The sequence below is a fragment of the Taudactylus pleione genome, unplaced genomic scaffold, assembly GCF_031769625.1.
Source record: "Taudactylus pleione unplaced genomic scaffold, aTauple2 ptg000250l, whole genome shotgun sequence".
NCBI lineage: Eukaryota > Metazoa > Chordata > Amphibia > Anura > Myobatrachidae > Taudactylus > Taudactylus pleione.
The window spans coordinates 7,717,411-7,742,110 of NW_028284652.1; the positions used below are offsets into that span (position 1 = coordinate 7,717,411).

The 24,700-nt window shown below is 44.8% G+C and overlaps 2 protein-coding genes across 7 annotated transcripts in view; one reads left to right on the forward strand and one right to left on the reverse strand.

Moving 5' to 3' along the window:
* FLRT1 (fibronectin leucine rich transmembrane protein 1) overlaps positions 1 to 24,403 on the forward strand; it is a 209,353-nt gene extending 184,950 nt beyond the window's left edge. For all 4 annotated transcript variants that reach the window (XM_088480062.1, XM_088480060.1, XM_088480063.1 and 1 more), the window contains exon 3: positions 20,037 to 24,403. In XM_088480062.1, coding sequence (XP_088336188.1) covers positions 20,095 to 22,128 — 2,034 coding nt within the window. In that variant the 5' untranslated portion in view covers positions 20,037 to 20,094 and the 3' untranslated portion in view covers positions 22,129 to 24,403. The remainder of the gene's footprint in view (positions 1 to 20,036) is intronic.
* Positions 1 to 24,700, reverse strand: part of MACROD1 (mono-ADP ribosylhydrolase 1) — an 802,331-nt gene that overhangs the window by 336,552 nt on the left and 441,079 nt on the right. The window lies entirely within an intron of this gene.

Genomic DNA, 24,700 nt, shown 5'->3' on the forward strand with positions numbered 1-24,700 from the left:
CAGCTGGGACTGGTGGAGGACTGTCAGTGTAAGGAGAGAGCTTGCTGATGCTTGTATATTATTTAAGATTCCCAAAATATAAATCCTGTATGAATGCTGAAAATTACACTCCCCTGTATGTCCTGCAAAATTGTGAAAATTTTAGGGGATTGGGAGGGGGGCATTCCTTGTATAGTGATGGGCTTTTCAGGTTATAATAAAGTGAAGCTACACAATGTAGGGGGAGAGACTGTTTGGGAATATAATGTCAATGGAAGGAGAGGGCTCACTGGTGATTTTTAATTTGTAGATTTGAGGCAAAACTACATAGCAGAAAAACTACATTTCCAGAGAACCACCTGGGATTGTAAGACAGTTTTGGAAATCCATCTCTGATACAGAATTCTATTTTCTACTTTAAGCTGGGCATACATTATATAATTATTGGCAGATTGGCCATATAATTTGAGTATTTGCATGACCGATTGCAAAATATCGATCAGTCAGACATACCGAATCATCCAGCATGTTCGTCGCGGTATTTTTGGAGTTGCAAGTTGGTTGCATCAGGCAGTGTATGTTCTGCCGCAGCCGACCGACCAACATAACCGCTGTTCCTTCGCAGGGGAGGAAGCCAGTTATCCTGTGGCCATATACTGACATATCTCACAGTGTGGCCACAATATCTGCCGGGTGACAGACACTTTATCTGTCTGTGTATGCTCAGCATAAGATGTTTGTACTCTAGATCATTTAGAATCAGGAGCATTAATATAGAAGGATATTTGCATTTATGCTAATTAGCTTCTATATACAATGTATTTGTCAGCTATACAGATGTCTCCAAAAATATGCAGTTTTCACTTGACCTGAGTGTTTCTCAATCTTAGCTGATATTTATTTGCTGGCTTGCCAATATGTAGGGTGTACAATGTGCCTGTATGCTGGAGACAGAATTCCCAACAGGCTGGTAAGAATGGGAAGAAGAAATTATACTTTTTCAAGATTTTGTTTTTCATTAAACGTGGTGTGTGGGACATGCAATTTAGCTCCAATTATACATTCCCTTTGGCATGTTTCTGAGGGTGTCAGCAGCAGTACAACTACTGCATCCAATAACAGCAAAGTTAATGAAAGAAGGAAAGGAAATCCTTGATATTCAGGGCCAGTTTCCATATTTGAATATTGCCCTTAAGGATCTTTGGGCCTGATTCAGCTTTGGGAATAGAGTAAGATATAGCACGTAACTGATCATCTTGGTAAAACCATGGTGCACTGCAGGTGGGGCAGATTTATAATGTGTAGAGAGATCACACATGCCTACTCTACCAGAATTCAAGGGAGGGTCCTGATTTTTCTGGTAACCCCCCGCAGCCCCGGAAGGGTAGGCATTTCTACCGCATGTCTGCCCTCTTCCTAGTGAGCTTTTCTGTGGCGATCACAGGTCTCCGTGTAGGGGACGGGGCTCAGTTACGTGATTCTTCATGAATTGCGTCATTTGGCCCCACCCCCTATTTACCTTTGAGCCAATTGTGGCAATTTACAGTAAGGGCGCGGGGCTTAATGACGCAAATCGCCAGGCCACGCTCCCTATCGCCACCCTCCTGCTTCTCTTACCCAGGCTTCTCCCGGGAAGAGAAAAAAAAAGTATGAGAGAGATTTAGATTTGGGAGGGAGGTTGCCAAACTGACATCTAAATTGCAGTGTAAAAATAAAGCTGTGCAGTATTTGTGGGCTACATGCAAAAAGCAGCCAGTATTTACCCTACATGTAAAATAAAATGTATGTATTTGCACCCCTTGCATTGCAAAACGCTTTGTCCTGGTTCATAATTACTTACTATATCTTACTCTATCCCCAAAGCTGACTCAAGGCCTGATTCAGACCCGCTCGCAAGCGGATCGATGTTGCCCAAGTGCGCATGCGCACAACGGAGGCGGCTCCGTCGTGCGCATGCCCAAAACCCTCGTCTCGCACCAAAGGGGGCGTGCTGTCGATGGTGATTGACAAAGGCATGGGAATACCTACCGTCTGGGGCTGGCCCCACTGACATCACTAGTGGGAGTGCTTTTGGCTCTGATAGAGCCAAAAGCACTCCAGGGCAGCGAGACCCTACCACAAGGGTCTCGTCGCAAGCCATCGTGACCATCATTTTGGCCGCTCGCTATAGCTGTTGGTGGTCACCCACAGCAATGCGAGCGGCCAGGAGGCCGCTCCAAAAAGTAAGAGGGACGGCCCTGATTCAGAGGTGAGCGCTCTCTCAGAGCGTTCGGCTCTGAATCAGGGCCTCAGGCCCTTTGTTTGTTGTTTGCTGCAGTTCAATGACTGACTGACTGACTCATAAATGCCCAGCCCAAACCGCTGGACCTAGAAACATGAAAATTGGGGAGAATATTCCTTCCATAAAGTAGGTGCCCACTAAGAAGGGGTTTTTCTAAATTCAACTCTTAAGGGGGTTAAAAGGGTTAAATGTTTCCTCCCCTGCGCAATGTCTTGGCTGACTATCTCATCGTGGCTGGAGCAAAGTTCATATTCAAACACCAACTGTCATCCCAAGTCATACTTGCCTACTCTCCCGAAATGGTCGGGAGCCTCCCCAAAATTGTGTGTCGCTCCGGGCCCCCTAAGAGTGGGCAAGTCTCCCGTCAGCACTGACCGCCCGCACCCCCCTGCAACCCTCGTGGCCCTGCCCCTGGCATCACAATTCTGGTAATCTCGGCATTGTGTACCAAGGGCAGGGCCGCAATGACGTGATCGTGCAGTCACGCCCACCGCTCTGCTCCTGTGCCGATCTGGCTGCCTCAGGCAGCCAGATTGTCGGCAAGCATGTCCCAAGTGCTGCCAAACATCACTGGCAGTTGGTGTGGCTCCCCATTTGAATAGTAAGGGAAGGAAATGTGTTCCTACAGAGGTGAGAGAGAAAAATGTGTTACTATACAGCTGAGGGAGGGGAATGTCAAATGTGTTACTACACGGTGAATGAAGGGAATTTGTTACAACATGGGCGAGGGAGGGGAATGTGTTACTACAGGGGTGAGTGGGAGTAATGTGTTACTACAGAGGTGAGAGAGGGGAATCTTTTACTACAGGGGTGAGCAGGGGTAATGTGTTACTACAGAGGTGAGGGAGGGGAATGTGTTACTCCCGAGGAGAGGGAGGGGAATAAGTTACTACAGGTGTGAGTGAGGGTATCGTGTTACCACAGGCGTGAGGGAGGGGAATGTCGAATGTGTTACAACATGGGTGTGGGAGGGAAAGGTGTTGTTACTCCAGTGGTGAGGGAGTAGAATGTTTTAGTACACATGGGAGGGAAGGTAAAGTCTTACTATAGAGGTGGTGAAGTTAATGTGTTATTGGAGTGGTGAGATGGAAACACTAAATATCTAAGGTCTATCGGGTTCAACAGCTAGCATATATATATATATATATATATATATATATATACAGTCAAGTCCATAAATATTGGGACATTGACAGAATTTTCAGATTTTGGCCTCTATTCACCACCACAATGGTTTTGAAATTAAACAAACAAGATGTGCTTTAACTCCAGACTTTCAGATTTAATTTGAGGGTAATTACATCCAAATCGGGTGAACGGTGTAGGAATTACAACAGTTTCAATATGTGCCTCCCTCTTTTTAAGGGGCCAAAAGTAATGGGACTATCAACTCAAAAGCTATTTCATGGACAGGTGTGGGCTATTCCCTCGTTATTTCATTATCAATTAAGCAGCTAAAAGGTCTGGAGTTGATTATAGGTGTGACATTTGCATTTGGAATCAGTTGTTGTCGACTCTCAATATGAGATCCAAAGAGCTGTCACTATCAGTGAAGCAAGACATCATTAGGCTGAAAAATCAAAACAAACCCATCAGAGAGATAGCAAAAACATTAGGTGTGGCCAAATCAACTGTTTGGAACATTCTTAAAAAGAAAGAACGCACCGGAGAGCTCAGCAACACCAAAAGACCCGGAAGACCACGGAAAACAACTGTGGTGGATGACAAAAGAATTATTTCCCTGGTGAAGAAAAACCCCTTCACAACAGTTGGCCAAATCAAGAACACTCTACAGGAGGTAGATGTATATGTGTCAAAGTCAACAATCAAGAGAAGACTTCACAAGACTGAATATAGAGGGTTCACCATAAGATGCAAACCATAGGTGAGTCTCAAAAACAGGAATACCAGATTAGAGTTTGCCAAACAACATCTAAAAAAGCCATTACAGTTCTGGAACAACATCCTATGGACAGAGGAGACAAAGATCAACTTGCACCAGAGTGATGGGAAGAGAAGAGAAGGAAAGGAACTGCTCATGATCCAAAACATACCACCTCATCAGTGAAGCATGGTGGTGGTAGTGTCATGGCGTGGGCATGTATGGCTGCCAATGGAACTGGTTCCCTTGTATTTATTGATGATGTGACTGCTGACAAAAGCAGCAGAATGAATTCTGAAGTGTTTCGGGCAATATTATATGCTCATATTCAGTCAAATGCTTCAGAACTCATTGGACGGCGCTTCACAGTGCAGATGGACAATGACCCGAAGTATACTGCAAAAGCAACCCAAGAGTTTTTTAAGGCTAAAAAGTGGAATGTTTTGCAATGGCCAAGTCTGTCCACTGACCTGAATCCGATTGAGCATGCATTTCACTTGATGAAGACAAAACTGAAGGGAAAATGCCCCAAGAACAAGCAGGAACTGAAGACATTTGCAGTAGAGGCCTGGCAGAGCATCACTAGGGATGAAACCCAGCGTCTGGTGATGTCTATGCATTCCAGACTTCAGGCTGTAATTGCCTGCAAAGGATTTGCAACAAAGTATTAAAAAGTGAAAGTTAGATTTAGGATTGTTTAGTTTGTCCCATTACTTTTGGCCCCTTAGAAAGTGGGAGGCACATATAGAAACCGTTGTAATTCCTACACCGTTCACCTGATTTGGATGTAATTACCCTCAAATTAAATCAGAAAGTCTGCAGTTAAAGCACATCTTGTTTGTTTCATTTCAAAGCCATTGTGGTGGTGAATAGAGGCCAAAATATGAAAATTCTGTCAATGTCCCAATATTTATGGACATGACTGTGTATATATATATATATATATATATATATATATATTGTGACACAGTTAGGTTAGGGGGTCCCTCTCCTGGGTAGAGGACTCCTTCCTTTCACACACAGCAGCTGGGAAACAGTACGCCAGACTGGATGCAAGTACAAGCTGGTCGGCGCCAGTCTTTATTGTGCAATGTCAGAAATAACACAAAGAAAACAAACGTAAATCCTAGCCCTGTCGGGGCACTAACTTCACAGGTAGTTCCCTCACTACCAGAACCTGGCAGGGCCTAATGCCCTTGCCAGCAACAAAGCACAGCACAGTACTCACAGATAGGTTTTCCAAGTGTCTCTGAGCAAACTCACTGTCTGCTCTCCCAGGTGAGACAATCAGCCCTCAACACACTAGGCTTATATTGGCCACTCTCAGGTGGAAAACTAACAAGCCTGATACCAGGCTGCGAGAACCAAAACCTGGAGTGGCCGTGGGTGGAGCCCTCCCTCTCCTCTCACCCACAACCCCCAGGTCCCAAACCGGCTTTTCAAAAAGCCGAAACTCAAGCCTGCTACACTGCAGACTTTCTCCTGGGGGTTTAAAACACAAAAGACAGGAATCTGGGACAAATGTACCTGCCACAGACCACTTTACCAGTGATCCTATCACATATCCCCCCCCTTTGTTTCGACCTGTGGGGCGGAACAACTGAAGCCCCCAAACAATGAACGCGTGACAACGCGTCAGCATTGGCCAGCTGGCTTCCTGGCCTGTGTTCCACTGAAAATTTAAAAGTTTGTAACGCCAAGAACCATCTTGTAATTCTCGCATTACTGTCCTTATTTTCAGACATCCACTTCAGAGGGGCATGGTCAGTGATCAATTTGAACTTTCTTCCGACCAAGTAGTACCTGAAAGCCTCTAACGCCTCCTTCTCCACTGTGGCATAGTTTCTCTCATGTACATTCAACTTTCTGCTAAGATAGAAAATAGGGTGTTCCTCACCCTCCTTGTTCTGGGACAGGACCGCTCCTATACCTACTTCTGATGCATCGGTTTGTACTATGAATTCCCTTTCAAAATTAGGAGTCATCAGGACTGGTTGGGAACACAACGCTACTTTCAACTCCTGAAAAGCTTTCTCTGCCTCAGGACTCCATTCTACCATGACTTTTTGTTTGCCTTTGGTCAGGTCAGTCAGTGGGACTGCCATGGTGGCAAAGTTGGGTATAAACCTCCTGTAGTACCCCGTAATTCCCAAGAAGGCTCTCACCTGCTTCTTATTCAGAGGCCGTGGCCAGTTTTGTATGGCATCAACTTTATTGAGCTGAGGCTTTATCAGGCCTCTGCCAATGGTGTATCCCAGATATTTTACTTCCTCCATGCCTAGACAACACATTTTTGGGTTGGCTGTTAAACCTGCCTTATAGATGGAGTCCAACACTGCTTGCACCCTGGGTAAGTGAGACTGCCAAGCAGGACTATGAACGACCACGTCATCCAGATAAGCAGCCGCATACCGTCTATGGGGCCTTAGAATCCTGTCCATCATTCTTTGGAAGGTAGCAGGTGCCCCATGTAGCCCGAAGGGCAACATCATGTACTGAAACAAGCCCTCTGGTGCTGAAAAAGCTGTCTTTTGTTTGGCGCTCTCGGTTAACGGTACTTGCCAATACCCTTTGGTTAGGTCAAGAGTGGTTAAATACCTTGCCGTCCCTAGTCTCTCAATCAGTTCATCCACTCTTGGCATCGGGTAGGCATCGAATTTTGAAACACTGTTCAACTTTCGGAAGTCATTGCAGAAACGCACACTCCCGTCGGGCTTTGGAATCAACACAATGGGACTTGACCATTCACTATGTGATTCTTCAATAACCCCTAACTCTAGCATATTTTTAATTTCTTTCGACACCGATTCTCTTTGTGCTTCTGGTAACCTATAGGGCTTTAGATTAACTTTAACCCCTGGGTCAGTGATGATGTCATGTTTAATGACCGAGGTTTTCCCAGGTACGTCAGAGAACAGCACCCTATTTCTAATCAGAAACTCCTTGACCTCTTGTTGTTGAATTGCCGATAGGGTTTTTGCCACTGTCACTTCGGGAACTAAGGGCCCTGGACTTACTGGAGGGTCTCGGACGGCCGACAGTACTGTTCTATCTTTCCAGGGCTTTAACAGATTTATATGGTATATCTGTTCCGGCTTTCTTTTCCCCGGCTGGTAAACTTTGTAATTGACCTGTCCCACTCTTTCTAAGATTTCAAAGGGCCCTTGCTATTTAGCCAAAAGTTTATTTTCCACAGTGGGAACCAATACTAACATTCTGTCCCCAGGAGCAAAGCTGCGTAACCGAGCATTGCGGTTGTATACCCTCTGCTGTGCCTGTTGAGCCTGTTCCAGGTGCTCTCTCACTATCGGCACTACCGCAGCAATTCTCTCCTGCATTTGAGAAACATACTCAATCACCGTTTTGTAAGGACTAGACTGCCCCTCCCATGTCTCTTTGGCAATGTCTAGTAACCCCCTTGAGTGTCTCCCATACAACAAGTCGAAGGGTGAAAACCCGGTGGAGGACTGGGGAACATCTCTTATGGCCAACAATAAATACGGCAATAAGTAGTCCCAATCCCTACCATCCTTGTCGACCACTTTCCTAAGCATGTGTTTTAACGTCTTGTTAAACCTCTCGACCAGCCCATCGGTTTGGGGGTGATAAACCGAAGTTCTTAACTGTTCGATTTTGAACAGGCGGCATAACTCTTTCATGACTTTGGACATAAACGGTGTACCCTGGTCAGTTAGTATCTCCTTAGGTATACCCAGCCTGCTAAAGACATGAACTAGCTCTCTGGCAATGGTCTTGGTTGACGTATTGCGCAACGGGATCGCTTCCGGGTACCTGGTAATCCATTATGACCAGAATATACTGGTGTCCCCTGGCCGACTTTATTAAGGGTCCAACCAAATCCATCGCTATTCTTTCAAAGGGCACCTCTATGATAGGCAATGGAACTAGTGGACCCTTAAAATGTGGCCTGGGAGCATGATACTGACACTCAGGGCAGGATGCGCAAAAGTCAGATACCTCTTTATGAAGCCCGGGCCAGAAAAACCTCTGCATTATTCGCTCAGTGGTTTTCTCTACCCCTAGATGGCCTGCCGTTATATGACTATGGGCCAGATCCAACACTGTTCTTCTGTAGGCTTTGGGAACTATTAGTTGTTCCACAACATCTTCCCCCTTCTTAGTCACCTGATATAACAAATCCTGACACATTGCCATGTGGGGATAGGACAAAGGACTATCAGGGTCTACGGGTTTACCATCAACTACTTTTACATTCTCCCTGGCTTTTACCAAAGTAGGGTCATTCAACTGCTCGACGGCAAAGACCTCTCTTCTGACCTCTAAATCAGGCAGACGATCACCTCTGGAAAAAAACGGCTTTCCCACAACTTCCAGAAGTGAGCAAAATTTCTCCCCAATATTGCATCGTACACCAGACCATGCACCAAACCCACAGAAACTATAGCAGAGCCACATGGTGTCTCGATGTTCACCTCGGCCGTAACATAATATCGAGTATCCCCATGTATGCAGGTCACACCAACAGTTTTCCCTGTATGCCTCAAGGGGTTCACCAGCTCAGCTTTTATAAGTGTCACCAAGCTACCAGAGTCTAACAGTGCCTCTACTCGGTTGCCATCTACAGTGAGTACACACATGTGCTTATCAGTCTCAGCCTGCCGGTCAGCTGTACAGGCTATCTGTGCAAAGAAAGACCCCCTGCGGTAGACATGAGCAGTATCACATTGCATAGGTTCAGTTGTAAGTGCACAATTAGCGGCAATATGGCCGAAGCCACCACATCGGAAACACTGAGTCATATTGTCTGGTCGTTTACGGGGCAAGAACATTCCCGGCCTGGCAGGCCTGTCTCCAGGTTCTACACCCTCAGTCTTAGGTACATTCCACCGCCCAGCACCCTTCTCCCCTGGAACAGTCTTACCAGTGTCTCTGGGAGTTCGCCGGTGCGCCATCGGGGCTCGGTGGGGCATACTCATCAGCTCCTCAGCCGCCACGTACCTCTCCACCAGCTTGACCAACTGGTCCGCGGACTTAGGGTCTGCATGGCTCACCCACTTGCGCAGAGTCACAGGTAATGATCGCAGGTACCGGTCCATCACGACCCTTTCCACGATCTGTGGTCCCGTCAGCGTCTCGGGCTGTAGCCATTTTGAGGACAGATGGACGAGGTCATGCATCTGTGAACGTGGAGGCTTGTCCTTATGGAACTCCCACCGGTGGACCCGTTGGGTACGAACAAAGGTGGTGACTCCCAAGCGAGTTAGGATCTCCTGTTTTAGTTTTTTATAGTCCTTGGCATCAGCCAGGCATAAGTCGAAATATGCTTTTTGTGGCTCCCCAGACAAAAAAGGTGCCACCAGACTTGCCCACTGCTCCTGGGGCCAACTCTCCCTTTCAGCCGTTCTTTCAAATGCAGCGGGATAGGCCTCCACATCATCGCCCGAAGTCATCTTTTGGAGGAAGTGACTGGCTCGTACGGAGTGAGTGGTGGTGGGAGGACCAGTATTAACATCTCTGGGCCGGGCGACCAGGTGCTGTACCACCTCTCTTATGGCCTGGCTGTTTTCCGCTAAGGCCTGGCGGGTTTCCTCAATGGCGACCTGTTGAAGTCTGTTAGTCTCCTGCTGAGCTCTGGTAGCTTCCTGCTGAGCTCTGGTAAATTCCTGCTGAAGTTGGTTCGCCTCCTGCTGAAGTTTGTTCGTCTCCTGCTGAGCTCCTGTAGCTTGGAGCAAGGCCTAAATAATTTCCTCCATTTTGTTCTGGGGTGTAGGTTGGAAGCTGAACCTTGCCTCTCTGAGCATTGGCTGACGCTTCCTCTATGGGACTTCAAGGACACAGTGTTATTTCCACACTCACAAATTGGGTGTCTGTCCCTTTAATTTTTAAATGGAAAGTTTTCCTCTCGCTGCAACTTCAGTGTGTGTGGTTGCCCGCATTCTCCACCATATTGTGACACAGTTAGGTTAGGGGGTCCCTCTCCTGGGTAGAGGACTCCTTCCTTACACACACAGCAGCTGGGAAACAGTACGCCAGACTGGATGCAAGTACAAGCTGGTCGGCGCCAGTATTTATTGTGCAATGTCAGAAATAACACAAAGAAAACATAAACGTAAATCCTAGCCCTGTCGGGGCACTAACTTCACAGGTAGTTCCCTCACTACCAGAACCTGGCAGGGCCTAATGCCCTCGCCAGCAACAAAGCACAGCACAGTACTCACAGATAGGTTTTCCAAGTGTCTCTGAGCAAACTCCCTGTCTGCTCTCCCAGGTGAGACAATCAGCCCTCAACACACTAGGCTTATATTGGCCACTCTCAGGTGGAAAACTAACAAGCCTGATACCAGGCTGCGAGAACCAAAACCTGGAGTGGCCGTGGGTGGAGCCCTCCCTCTCCTCTCACCCACAACCCCCAGGTCCCAAACCGGCTTTTCAAAAAGCCGAAACTCAAGCCTACTACACTGCAGACTTTCTCCTGGGGGTTTAAAAGACAAAAGACAGGAATCTGGGACAAATGTACCTGCCACAGACCACTTTACCAGTGATCCTATCACAATATACAAATACATACATACAGTGGTGTCCCTCCTCGCAGTGTGACCCAGAGCGGGGAGGAATGCTGTGCGCGCGGCGCCACCACGTGCCCTGGAAAAGGGGGCGTGGCCATGTGGGAAGGGGCGTGGCCATGCGGCCCGAACCTCCCTGGTCCCGTGCTTATTACCTGGGTATGGGGGGGTTCTGGAGGTGCGGACTACCAAATGTGCAGTGCCGCTCCCTCACAGTGTCAGGAGCCGAGTGCTGCACTTAATGCTACAGTGCAGCACCCGGCTCCTATCACTGAGTGGGAGACTGCACCTTGGTGTCACCCATCGGCGGGTGACACCCGGGTGTGGCCCGCACACCCCCCTTGTTACGCCACTGTATATTTATATATAGATCAGCAATAGAGGTGCGACATTGAGGTCAACACACAATAGGCAGCAAAATCTGTCTAACATTTCATTGCTGTAATGTAGATACACACACACGGAGTTGCAAATTATTGTGACTACCAGGTTAGTACTTTGTTGGGCCGCCTTTTGCCCTTAATATGGTTTGAATTCTTCTAGGCATGGATTCTACTAACTGTGTATATTTTGTGGGGATTATTAGACCAAATGCAATGTACTGTATACTATGTAATGTGCGTTGTACTGTTCGCTGAAAGGCCATGTGATTTGGTTCCTTAATCAGATTATACATAATTTGATGCACTGTTGCCCATCTGTGGGTCTGAACAAGTCAGCCCACTCTCTGTTCCACTTCATCATCCAGTAGCCATTTACAACCACAGACCATGTGCTCAGACCCAGTTTTGAGTCTGCTGGTCCACTCTGTGTACACTTTACAAACTGCCACCCTCAACTGCAACTGTTATGATAATGATCTGTATGCACCAATACTCATTACACATTCAAAGTATGTCAGATCACCTAATTTATCCATTATTTCTTAGTCTTTGCATACCTTCACCTTTCTGTTCTTTTACAGATTCAGACATCCTACATCTGCATTATCTGCGCAATAGTTACTTTGCATAAAATCGTCTGGTGGTCATAATTTGGCTTTAATATCAATGCTGTTCCCACCATGCGCTGCTCCTCTTTCTCCATTTTCTGCTCCCAATATTACCCCTTTCAGACATTCCGAGAATCCCAGGAATTTGGCCTGCCTCAGCCAAATTCCCGGGTTGCCGTGTATGTCTGAAAGGTACCCACCCAGGAACACATTCCCGGGTAGCCGACCCTTCAATCGACCAAGGAATTTCCCGGGACTATAGGATGCTCAGCGCTGCTGCTTTGAGTTGGCAACGCGGACATTCAGCGCTGCTGCTTTCAGTTGGCAGCGCAGAGTGTCCTATAGGACGCTCAGCGCTGCCGCTCACCACCCCCGGCGCCGGTTGCTGTGTCACTGTAGATCGCAACACAGAGGACCCCAGCCAGACACCGGGGACACCCGCCAGCGCTGGAGACCGCCGACAGGTCTCTGCCATAGCGGGCCGCCCGCACTCCCGCTGCACCACCAGGGCAGTACATTAAGGGGTTCTATCTCTTCCCCATTGGGGGGGGCGGCGGTAAATAGGGGTTAAAACAAATAAGTTATTAATAAAATAAAATAAAAATGGCTGGATTGGGATTGGCCGGCTGCCTGCTTCATTTTGATGACCTCAACAGCGGCAGACGGAGAGGGGATAGGCTAGGAGGGGCAGACGGCAGAGGAGAGGCAGGTAATCTAAAAGACCCTGTTCTTTTCTGAAAGGGGTCTACCTGGGAATCTCCCGTGTAGATGCTGTAGTGTGAAAGGGGGGTCTCGACCAAATACCCGGGAATTTGTCCAGGATTAATCCCCGGGTCTGTGCAGGAAATTTCCCAGGTCATATGTATGAAAGGGGTATAAGTTACTTTTTCTTGCTGCTCCCACTACATATTATTTTTTAGCTTTTTTTGTACTAACAGTGAAGCCACAATCCAACTGCATTATCATCTAACCCAACTGCATTCTCATCCGACCCAACTGCATTCTCATCCGACCCAACTGCATTCTCATCCGACCCAACTGCAGTCTCATCCGACCCAACTGCATTCTCATCCGACCCAACTGCATTCTCATCCGACCCAACTGCATTCTCATCCGACCCAACTGCATTCTCATCCGACCCAACTGCATTCTCATCTGACCCAACTGCATTCTCATCTGACCCAACTGCATTCTCATCTAACCCAAGTACATGAAGGGGAGGGAGCTGCAGCTGCAAACTTGCATATGCAACAACGTCTGAATAGGACACTAAAATGCAACTTTTTCCAACGCATTTTGCGATTCCGAATAAAGCATTGAGGGTCCATTTATCATTGAATATTTGAGGTAAAATCCCCGATAAACCCGTTTTCAGGGGTTTACCTCAAATATTAAGTATCCCCGATGTATTAAGGATGGACCGCAGCAGGCATCTCCGATACCTGCTGTGATCCCTCCATTACCGCAGGCAGCCGCATCCCCCGCAGGTTTCTATGGGAGAAACAATGCTACCAAACTTACCAATATCCGGAATGCGACGCATTCCAGATATTGTCCCCCATAGCTAACACCATCTGAAGAGGACGTTAGCCGCTGTAGTCTATAGGCTACAACCGCATAATCAGCCGGCGGAGGGAACCCTCCCCCGGCACTGCGCATGTACAGCAGCCGGCACTGGCCGGCAGCTCTCCGGAGACATCGCAGGATGTGTGCCTGTATGTCCCGGATGAAATGATCGCATATTGCAATGAGATCATGGGCGGTCCTGATCGCATTGCAAATACTGGGGGCCAGAATCTCATATTTTGCATCTTCCGCGCTTTGATGGAGAAGCCCAATCATAGCTGCACTGTGTTCAAACTAATGCAAAGCTTCTAACACACAAAAGTGACAAATGTAATAAGACAGCCTGATGTCAGTTTTCTCTCATTTAAGCCATAAACAAGTTGTATTTTAATGAGTGGTTCTATAAGCTTTATACATTTGCAAAAACAATAATTAAAAAGTTATTAGTCATTTTCTATCATGTTTACTAATTTCTTTTGTCTGTACTTGTTACTATTTCTGTACCTAATCAATAGGTAACTTATTTGCACACTTAGGGGCCTATTCATCATCACTTAATTTTGACAAAAGCAGGTGAAAAAGCACATTTTCACCTGCAATTGTGACAATTAAGTATTCGGGCCATTCACTAAGAAGGTGAAGCAGGAGATATAACAGATATCTCCTACTTACCTTCTTTTTGCGGAATGGCCTGCTGTCCCCATACACTAGTATCACAGATATCTCCTACTTACCTTCCGTTTGCGGAATGGCCCGCTGTCCCCATACACTAGTATCACAGATATCTCTTACTCACCTTCCGTTTGCGGAATGGCCCGCTGTACTCATACACTAGTATCACAGATATCTCCTACTTACCTTCCTCTGGCAGAATGGCCCGCTGTCACCATACACTAGTATCACAGATATCTCCTACTTACCTTCCTCTGGCTGAATGACCCGCTGTCCCCATATACTAGTATCACAGATATCTCCTACTTACCTTCCGTTTGCGGAATGGCCCACTGTCCCTATACACTAGTATCACAGACATCTCCTACATACCTTCCTCTGGCGGAATGGCCCGCTGTCCCTATACACTAGTATCACAGATATCTCCTACTTACCTTCCTCTGGCGGAATGGCCCGCTGTCCCTATACACTAGTATGGGGATAGAACTCATCAAGCTCTGAAAATATTATATTTTTGGAGCTTGACTGCGGGGCATTCGCCATCTTCAGATGGCAAATCCTCCGCTTGGGGTTCGCAACCCGCTCTTCCCTATGGGAAGGAGGTCCTGGCTGCGAGAAGGAATCCTTTCGGATCCCTCCGTCCCTGTCCGGCTCCTTCTGCCGGACGTCGGGGCTCTTGTGTGCATGCGTGACCTGTAGGTCGCGCATGCGCACCGCCGTCACTGCTCCATTTCACTGCCGGAGCAGCTGCCACCGTGCCGGAGCAATGATGAATTGCTCCGGTGGCCGCGGCGAATTAGAATGTTATTTATCGGGGTCCGTTCGGACCCCGATAATTAACATCATGAATAGACCCCTAAACCTTTCCATAGTGGAACTAGGAAGTAAATAGATTATAATAGACATACTTTCCTCTTGATGCAATGAGGTTATATGGTTTCAAAGACACTGTGCATCGCTAACAGTATTGTTATGCACTGTATGATTAGTACAAGGCTCTACTCAATAGCAATGTGAAGAGCTGTCGTTCATGTTTACTCTGTGCACCTAATACTTACATTGTCAAATAAAAAATATACATCCTTCAGCTGTCTACAGTAACTAGACTAACACAGCTAATCACTACAGCAATTCTGTAGACCAGAGGCTCCCAAACTCCATCAATACAGTCAAGGTTTTATTGATATCCATGCTTGAGCACAGGTGACTTAATTAGTATCTCAGTCAATTTGATTTAACCCATACTTGCCAACTCTCCCTGATTGTCAGGGAGACTCCCTGAAATAGTAGCAATCTCCCTGACTCCCTGAAGAGTCTAGCAATCTCACTGGTTGCACCTTTCCCCCATTACGTAGCTGTTATATAGAAAAAAAAACAGATATACACATTTGAATTTGATTATTAGTATAATTTCCCTGCATTGGTAATAAGGCACAGTGGGGGAGATGTAGTAACTTCCGAAGCACCATCAGCGCACATTGTGTGCGCTAATACCGCTTCTTCCCCATGTCTGATTAGGGGACTGGGCAGTAAATGACAGGGTAGCTATGCGCCCCTGTCATTATCAGCGCTGCTATCTACAAGATAGCAGCGCTGATGGGAAGGGCTATGTATAAACAGTCAGTTCGCCTGACCGTTCGGCCCGCTGCAGCTATTGCTATCGACAGCTGCAGGTTGGTGATGCCCTATCCCCATAGCAGGCACAGCACTTTCCCTGCTGCAGGGGCTGCCGACTCCAGGGCTGCACACAGGATCTCGCGATGCTTGCTCAGGGGAGCCGGCCGGGAGTGGGACACAGCGCATTTGCACTAGGCTGATGCGCTGTAGGCTCTAGCAGAGATCGCTGGGGGGGGGGGGGGAGTTTTCACTCCTCCACTACGGCTGATGAGATGTTGATACATCTAATAGTTAGTGCTTCCTGCTGTGCCTCAGGAAAGAGGCGTAGCAGGAAGCGTTATAGTGGCACGTTAAGTGCCGCTATATTACATGTTCCCCAGTGATCCCTATGGCTGCATACATTTTCTGAAAAATATCAGTGTGTTTTCATCTACAAGTAGATCTTACTAACTGTTCATTTACATTTGGATGTAAATCAGTTATATGACACACCCCTCATATGTAGCAGTACACGTCCACTTTAACGCGCGCTCATAGGTGCTGCTTTCACAATCTTCCTGAAATGCTTTTTTAAAAGCAGGCAAGTATAATTTAACCATCTGGATTCAAGCATAGATATCCTTAAAACCTGGACTGCAACGGCAGAGTTTGGGAAACTCTGCTGTAGACCATATCATTGCTAAGTGCATATTCTCCCCGAATGTCTGGGAGACTGAATTTTTTAACATGCTCCTGGACTACCCCAGCAGGGGGCGCAGATGTGGTGACACAGAGTCTCAAGACCACCCTCTGCCTTATCCCTGAACAGGGGCGCTGAGAGGGGGGGGGGAGCGGGTACATATTACCCGGGCCCGGGCTTCCTGAGGGGCCCGGCGGGGGCCCGGGCCCTGCGCCGCTCCCCCTACCTCACAGCAGCCCAGCACACAGCGTGTGCTGAGCTGCAGTGGAGACTGCTCGTGGCTGCTGAGCAGCAGCCACAGCAGTCTCCTAAGCCCGTGGGGGGAGCGATCACACTGATCGCGCCCCCCTGGCTTTGCGCCGGGCTGCATATCTTTTTTTTTCCAGGAAGGGGGCGTGGCCGCGATTAAGCCAAGCCCCCTATTACCCGGGCCCGCCGCAGCTCTCAGCGCGCCTGTCCCTGAACTCAAGTAGTCAAGTTTCAAAAATGAGGTGTCCATTAAGTATCCATATGCATGATGCTCTCCATAAATACTTGTAAATAAATACAATGATATTAGTATATTGGAGGTCTAAAACTCCATGTCATCTGTCATGATCTATATGTTGGAAACAAAATACATATTTATCTAATAGGGATGGGTACGGGATGCCGGTGCTCGGGGTCCCGGAGGTCAGAATCTCGACGGCAGCATCCCGACCAGGTTACAATCCCGACGGCTCTACCCCTCCCTCCCCAGTGCTTAAACCTAACCTCCCCCTCCTCACACCCTAAACCTAACTATTTCATGGACAGGTGTGGACTATTCCCTCGTTATTTCATTATCAATTAAGCAGGTAAAAGGGCTGGACTTGATTGTAGGTGTGACATTTGCATTTGGAATCAGTTGCTGTCGACTCTCAATATGAGATCCAAAGAACTGTCACTATCAGTGAAGCAAGCCATCATTATGCTGAAAAATCAAAACAAACCCATCAGAGAGATAGCAAAAACATTAGGTGTGGCCAAATCAACTGTTTGGAACATTCTTAAAAAGAAAAAACGCATCGGAGAGCTCAGCAACACCAAAAGACTCGGAAGACCACGGAAAACAACTGTGGTGGATGACAGAAGAATTATTTCACTGGTGAAGAAAAACCCCTTCACAACAGTTGGCCAAACCAAGAACACTCTCCAGGAGGTAGGTGTATATGTGTCAAAGTCAACAATCAAGAGAATACTTCACAAGAGTGAATATAGAGGGTTCACCACAAGATGTAAACCATTGGTGAGTCACAAAAACAGGAAGACCAGATTAGAGTTTGCCAAACAACATCTAAAAAAGCCATTACAGTTCTGGAACAACATCCTATGGACAGATGAGACAAAGATCAACTTGTACCAGAGTAATGGGAAGAGAAGAGTATGGAGAAGGAAAGGAACTGCTGATGATCCAAAACATACCACCTCATCAGTGAAGCATGGTGCTGGTAGTTTTATGGCGTGGGCATGTATGGCTGCCAATGGAACTGGTTCCCTTGTATTTATTGATGATGTGACTGCTGACAAAAGCAGCAGAATGAATTCTTAAGTGTTTCGGGCAATATTATATGCTCATATTCGGTCAAATGCTTCAGAACTCATTGGATGGCGCATCACAGTGCAGATGGACAATGACCAGAAGCATACTGCAAAAGCAACCAAATAGTTTTTTAAGGCTAAAAAGTGGAATGTTATGCAATGGCCAAGTCAATCCCCTGACCTGAATCCGATTGAGCATGCATTTCACTTGATGAAGACAAAACTGAAGGAAAAATGCCCCAAGAACAAGCAGGAACTGAAGACATTTGCAGTAGAGGCCTGGAAGAGCATCACCAGGGATGAAACCCAGCGTCTGGTGATGTCTATGCGTTCCAGACTTCAGGCTGTAATTGCCTGCAAAGGATTTGCAACAAAGTATTAAAAAGTAAAAGTTAGATTTAGGATTGTTTAGTTTGTCCCACTACTTATGGCCCCTTAAAAAGTGGAAGGCACATATAGAAACCGTTGTAATTCCTACACCGTTGACCTGATTTGGATGTAATTACCCTCAAATTAAATCTGAAAGTCTGCAGTTAAAGCACATCTTGTTTGTTTCATTTCAAAGCCATTGTGGTGGTGAATAGATGACAAAATATGAAAATTCTGTCAATGTCCCAATATTTATGCACCTGACTGTATATATAATATAACATTTTATAGGAATGGTTGTACAAAAAAATCTGTATAATATTGCTGTTTTCTAATGCCTTCCTTAAGGTATACATTAGTAACACTTGTATAAGGAAGAAGATACAATTCTGTACAGATACGCACTGTATAAAGAACAATGTTGCCTGTGGCGATTCCCCTTTATATAGTCTCATAAGGCCCCTTTGATATATTATTACCTATGTCCAGCACATCAGCTCAATGAAAAAAAAATAAAAAATCCATGTTAAAACCTACATAAGACAGAGACATGTTAAACATTTAATTTAGATTTAATCATTCAGGTTTGCATAAACTGTAATATGTGCATGTTTTCTGGAAGTTTTTATTTGTTCTCATGTTACTTAAAAAATATTCATGTGCTTCTTGTGAGGAGGAACATATTTATATTCTACCAGTTTGTACAGACGTAGTTACTGATGCTGAAATGCTAATTCTGTCTGTGTGGCCTAAAGTGTTAAATATGGTTTTCGTTCAACTTAATGGGTATTAAGTTATTAACCCTCTAAATAGATAGAGAGCTGCGGCTAAAGTTTGGCACGGCACCAGTGCATTGTGAAGAGAGTTATATTATGCAGATCTCTAAGGGCCGAAAAAGGGTTCAATCATTATCAGAATGTAATTTCCATCATAATGCCTGTGACGCAGGCTCTAATCTCCCAGCTGAGATGGCTTGGAGAAGCTATTATGAAAGTCAAAAGATGGACTTGCTTTTACAATCATGCGCTTAAAAATCACTCTCAGAACTTCCTCACACATTATAATCACTTCATCTTCTGCATCTCCTCACTTATTAATTTGCTTTTATGTGGAGCAAAACACGGCCACTGTGATTCACACGGGCAGTGTAATGTGCCAGCGGAGAAAATAGATGTAATATAGGGATAACAGCCAGCATGGTAAGGGGAATCTCTGGGACAAAGGGAATCCTACCCTACAGAGCTAGCAATCTAACTAGAAGTGCAGATTGTCATACAGATTACCACGTCTGTTGATGTCGGTCATAAATTCAGAAAAAGGGAGAAGAATATCTGCATCCTATGCTGAGAACTGTTATCACACTCACAAGATACAACCTTACCATAATATACTATGGATTACTGTCCAAGCTTGGAAAGTAAATATGGTCATATAAAAAGATAACAAAAACAAAACTGCTTTGGAGGAACTAAGTATAAAATGATACATGGGGGTATATTTACTAAATTGAGAGTTTTTAGAAGTGGAGATGTTGCCCACAGCAACCAATCAGATTCTACTTAACATTTAACTAGCACCATCTAGAAGATAATAGCTAGAATCTGATTGGTTGTTATGGGAAACATCTCCACTTCTAAAAGCTCTCACTTTAGTAAATTGACCCCATAATATCTATTTCACTTTCAATGATCAGCATTATGTAACACGGTATAAATAAATTCTGCTTAAGAACTTATTCTTGTTGTAGTGTAACAGTAATATAATAATGTGTTTGAATTCAAGCATACTTACATGACAATTAAAATTAAACTACTTGTAATGCACAATAGTGACATTTTCTTTTATATTAGATTTCTGTTTTTTTTTTTTTTTAATACATATTTTTTTTCTTCCAGGAATTTATCCAAATCCTTCAGAACCCTAGAACCTTGCCGAGGTAGATTCATCAGCAACATGACAGTCACCACAACTACCACCACTACTGCAGCCGCTGCCTCAGCAGCGGCCTCCACGACAGCAACTGCTACTACAGTTGCCATGACCACGGCTACCTTGGACTTGCGTGACTGGCTATTCCTATGTTATGGACTTATTGCATTTTTGACAGAGGTAATAGATAGCACCAATTGCCCCTACGTATGTCGCTGTGACAATGGCTTCATCTACTGTAATGACCGAGGCTTGACCTCTATCCCACCAGAGATTCCAGACGATGCAACTACCCTCTACCTCCAAAACAATCAGATAAACAATGCAGGGGTTCCACCAGAGCTGAAAACTAAAACCAACGTAAGAGTAATCTACCTGTATGAGAATGATTTAGATGAGTTCCCACTTAACCTTCCCAGATCATTAAAAGAGCTCCATCTTCAAGATAACAATATCCGCAGTGTAACTCGGGATGCTCTTTCCCGTTTACCACTCATAGAAAAGCTTCATTTAGATGACAACTCTGTGTCCACTGTCAGCATTGAAGATGATGCCTTCCAAGACAGCCATCAGCTCCGCTTACTCTTCCTTTCACGCAACCATCTCAGTAGCATTCCCAATGGTTTACCACACACTTTGGAAGAGCTGAGATTGGATGATAATCGCATTTCAACCATTCCACTCCATGCCTTCAAGGGACTTAATAATTTGCGGAGGTTAGTGCTTGATGGCAATTTACTGGCTAATCAGCGCATTGCAGATGACACATTTAGCCGTCTCCAAAATTTGACTGAGCTGTCCCTAGTCCGAAACTCACTAGGTGCTCCTCCTTTAAATTTGCCTAGTGCTCACCTTCAGAAGCTGTATTTACAGGACAATGCTATTACCCATATTCCCTACAACACACTGTCCAAGATGAGACAACTACAGAGACTGGACCTATCCAATAATAACCTCACTGCCCTCCCTCGTGGCCTTTTTGATGACCTAGAAAGCCTGAGTCAACTCCTCCTCAGGAATAATCCTTGGTTTTGTGGCTGTAATCTTATCTGGCTGCGGGACTGGGTAAAAGCTAGAGCTGCTGTGGTCAATGTGCGTGGCCTAATGTGTCAGGGTCCTGAAAAGGTAAGGGGAATGGCCATAAAAGATATCACTCATGAGATGGATGAGTGCTTTGAGGGAGGTCCTCAAAGCAATGTAGCATCTCCTCGTGCAACACCTGCAGGTCCTGTAATCACTTCCCCACCCCAAGGTTCCCTCTTTACTCTCAAATCTAAGAGACCAGGTATGCGATTGCCAGATTCTAATTTGGATTACCCTATGGAAACCGGAGCAGGGGCAAAAGCTTTGGTAATCAGTGTTAAACCACTGACAGCTGACAGCATTCGCATTACTTGGAAGTCATCTGTTCCAGCCAGTTCTTTTCGGCTGAGCTGGCTAAGGTTAGGTCACAGCCCAGCGGTTGGCTCTATCACAGAAACATTGGTACAAGGAGACAAAACAGAGTATTTACTAACTGCCTTGGAGCCCAGATCAACCTACATAATCTGTATGGTAACCATGGAAACAGGGAACACCTATCTTGCAGATGAGTCACCTGTATGTGCCAAGGCAGAGACAGGGGATGTTTATGGCCCTACCACTACACTCAATCGGGAACAAAATGCTGATACTTTGGCTGGATTACCTCTTGCTGGCATTATAGGAGGTGCGGTCACACTTGTCTTCCTTTTTCTCATCTTGGCGTCCATCTGCTGGTATGTCCATCGAGCTGGCCAGCTACTAACTCGTGAAAGATCTTGCAGCCGGGGCAGCCGAAAGAAGGACGATTATATTGAGTCTGGCACAAAGAAAGATAACTCTATATTGGAGATTAGAGGACCAGGGCTTCAAATGCTGCCCATAAACCCTCACAGAGCCAAGGAAGAATATGTGATCCATACCATATTCCCATCTAATGGCACCAGTCTTTATAAAAGTACCCACACGATAGGTTATGGCACTCACAGGGGATATAGAGATGGTGGTATCCCTGACACAGACTACTCCTACACATGATGAACCATTATTTCTTGGACTGACCAGTTTCTTCCCCATAGTGAAATCTCGTTTCTCCTGGTGCCCACAAACGATTCATAACGGTGCAAGCAAAATAATAAAAAAATTAAGTAAACTTAAGTTGTGAGTCAAAGTAGAAACGGGACTCCATGGGATATTTTGTAGGAAATGAAATATACCAATATTCATATCCCAAGTTCCCAACACATGAGTATAAAGAAGAAGAAGAAAAAAACAGTAGTAGATTTGCTACAAGTTGAAAGGGTCACACGAGAACTCGATTACATTTAAAACAGCAGTTTAAATCATTTTAGAACAAGGAAATAAATTCAGAGAGATTCAAGCACTTGGATAGAATTTGCGTATAACCTGAGGAGTTTTTTTCCTTCTTTTTTTCTCTCCGTTTGTTAAATTCAGGGTGAAAATGAAGACAGTGCAATGAACATTTGTTTAACAGTTTCTCACCAATAGAACGTATAGATTTTTTCTCTACAAGTTTTTTTTTTTTTTACCTATTATTTTATCACTACTGGAAATAAATGATAAAATGAAGGCGGCAAATAATTCTGCAGAGGAATTTTTTTTTTTTATTACTTTAAATGCAAATTTGTTTTCAACAATTAATATTGAACTGGCTTTCATTTCCAAAACGTTAGTTTGAACTGAATTATATAAAAGTAGTTGTGAAGCAAAGAGAAAAATGAAATGTTACCTATGATAGACTTTATATACAATAGACTTTTTTTTTTTAATCAGTCTCTGTGGAAACCCTTACTGACACTTAAATCTTTCAGCAGATATCTGTAGCGTGTGATGGTAATATATACGTGTTCAGTATCCCAATGTATCATACACTCCCGCTACCAGATCATGGGTTGGTTAATTAGGCAGAGAATGACAGCCTCGTTTACAATGCATTGCAGGCCCCTCTCATTCATCTGGAAAGGCAGTTTTTATGAAGCAGGCACATTTCAGAAATAGAATATCACATTTTTATCATTTTCTGCTCTACTTGGGAATTGTATGGAATCTTAGAAAAATGAAGACTTGTTACATTATTTGTGAAAGAATGTAAAATACTGTGTTCAGAGAAATAAAATATATAGCTACAATACAGGTTTATCCAATATAAAAAAACACATTTTACAACATTCAGATAAGTGTACATAATACTCGCTAATAGCAATTAATAATCTCAAGCAAGCTAAAAGTCAAATAAAATAACCCCCCCTCTTATGGTCTCGCAGAAGTCGATAGCTACCGTATTAATTTTGCTAGACATTGACTGATTCAATATTACATCTTGTAGGATTGAAGATTAATGTTGATATATCAAGTGATATGCTATATATGATTTTATGATGATAGCGCTGATCCCCAAGTTTAATGGTAAGCTCTGCAGTTTCAACTGAGTTACTATGCAGTGAAAGGGGTAGGTAGAGGCAGGGTGCTGTTTTATTTCAATCACATGTGACAGATAATAATAGGATAGTCCATGAAAGATGGAGAGATGGCACTTTTGACCTTTTCCCAACAGAGTGGAATTGGTCTCTATGGTGCGTTGTCAGAGCAGCAGCATCATCATCCACTCTATGAAAAAGGTAGGCTTTATTGTACCCTGCTCTTATGCCAATAACTATTTTTATAGTTTGCTATTAGGGTGCCTTATTGCTATGTAACATTAACATGCTGTACTTTAATTTGAAGTTCACAGTTTCACATAGCGATATAATTTGATGTTTAGTCACATAGGTCCCAAATTAGACCCACACACGGCCAAGTCATGCTGGTGAACTATGTAGAAATATTAGTTGAAACATAAAAATAAAAAAAAATTGAAAAAGGGAGACCTTTGTTCTGGTGCTCGGTCACTTTTAATCACATAAAATCATATCACTGTCATCTGATCCAATCTACCTTTCTGGAATTGGGTTCTCACCCTTTAACCCACTAATCACGACATGTTGGTGTCATTAAGTCAGATTTCTATCACTGAAGAAGTTACCAGGAGAGAAAAGGCACTATAGAGCCACTCTCAGACTGGCATTCGGTTTTTCTTCTATTCTCACGGATTTCTTTTTTGTAGCTGGCGGGTTTATATTAACAAGCAATTTGCAGCTCTCTTTGCTAGAGAACCTCTATCTGTAATATGCGGAAAGGAGCTGAAATGTGAAAGTGGGAAAACAGCAGACAAAAGAAAAAAAAAAGATTTGGGAGAGTAATGCAAATTTCATGCCAATTGTAACAGGAGAGGAAGTGGGAGTATATCGATGACAGTGTGTGATTTCAGAGATAAAACGAAATGTGTTCGCATATATTTGTATTGTGTTCTTATTATCAAGGCAAAACCTATTTACCTATAATAACCAGATGGCATGCTAACACAATGGCCTCGTTCACACATGTGCTAGAGAAAGAGATAAGAAGGCATGAAAATGATTGCGTGTTTTAGACATGACGTGTTTTTTTTATTGCATTTTTTATGTGCTGCTCTCACACAGGAAATAGGTTGTGCAGTATTCTAAATTGTTAAACACTGGAGATGGACAGCATGTAGAATGGAAGTGTATAC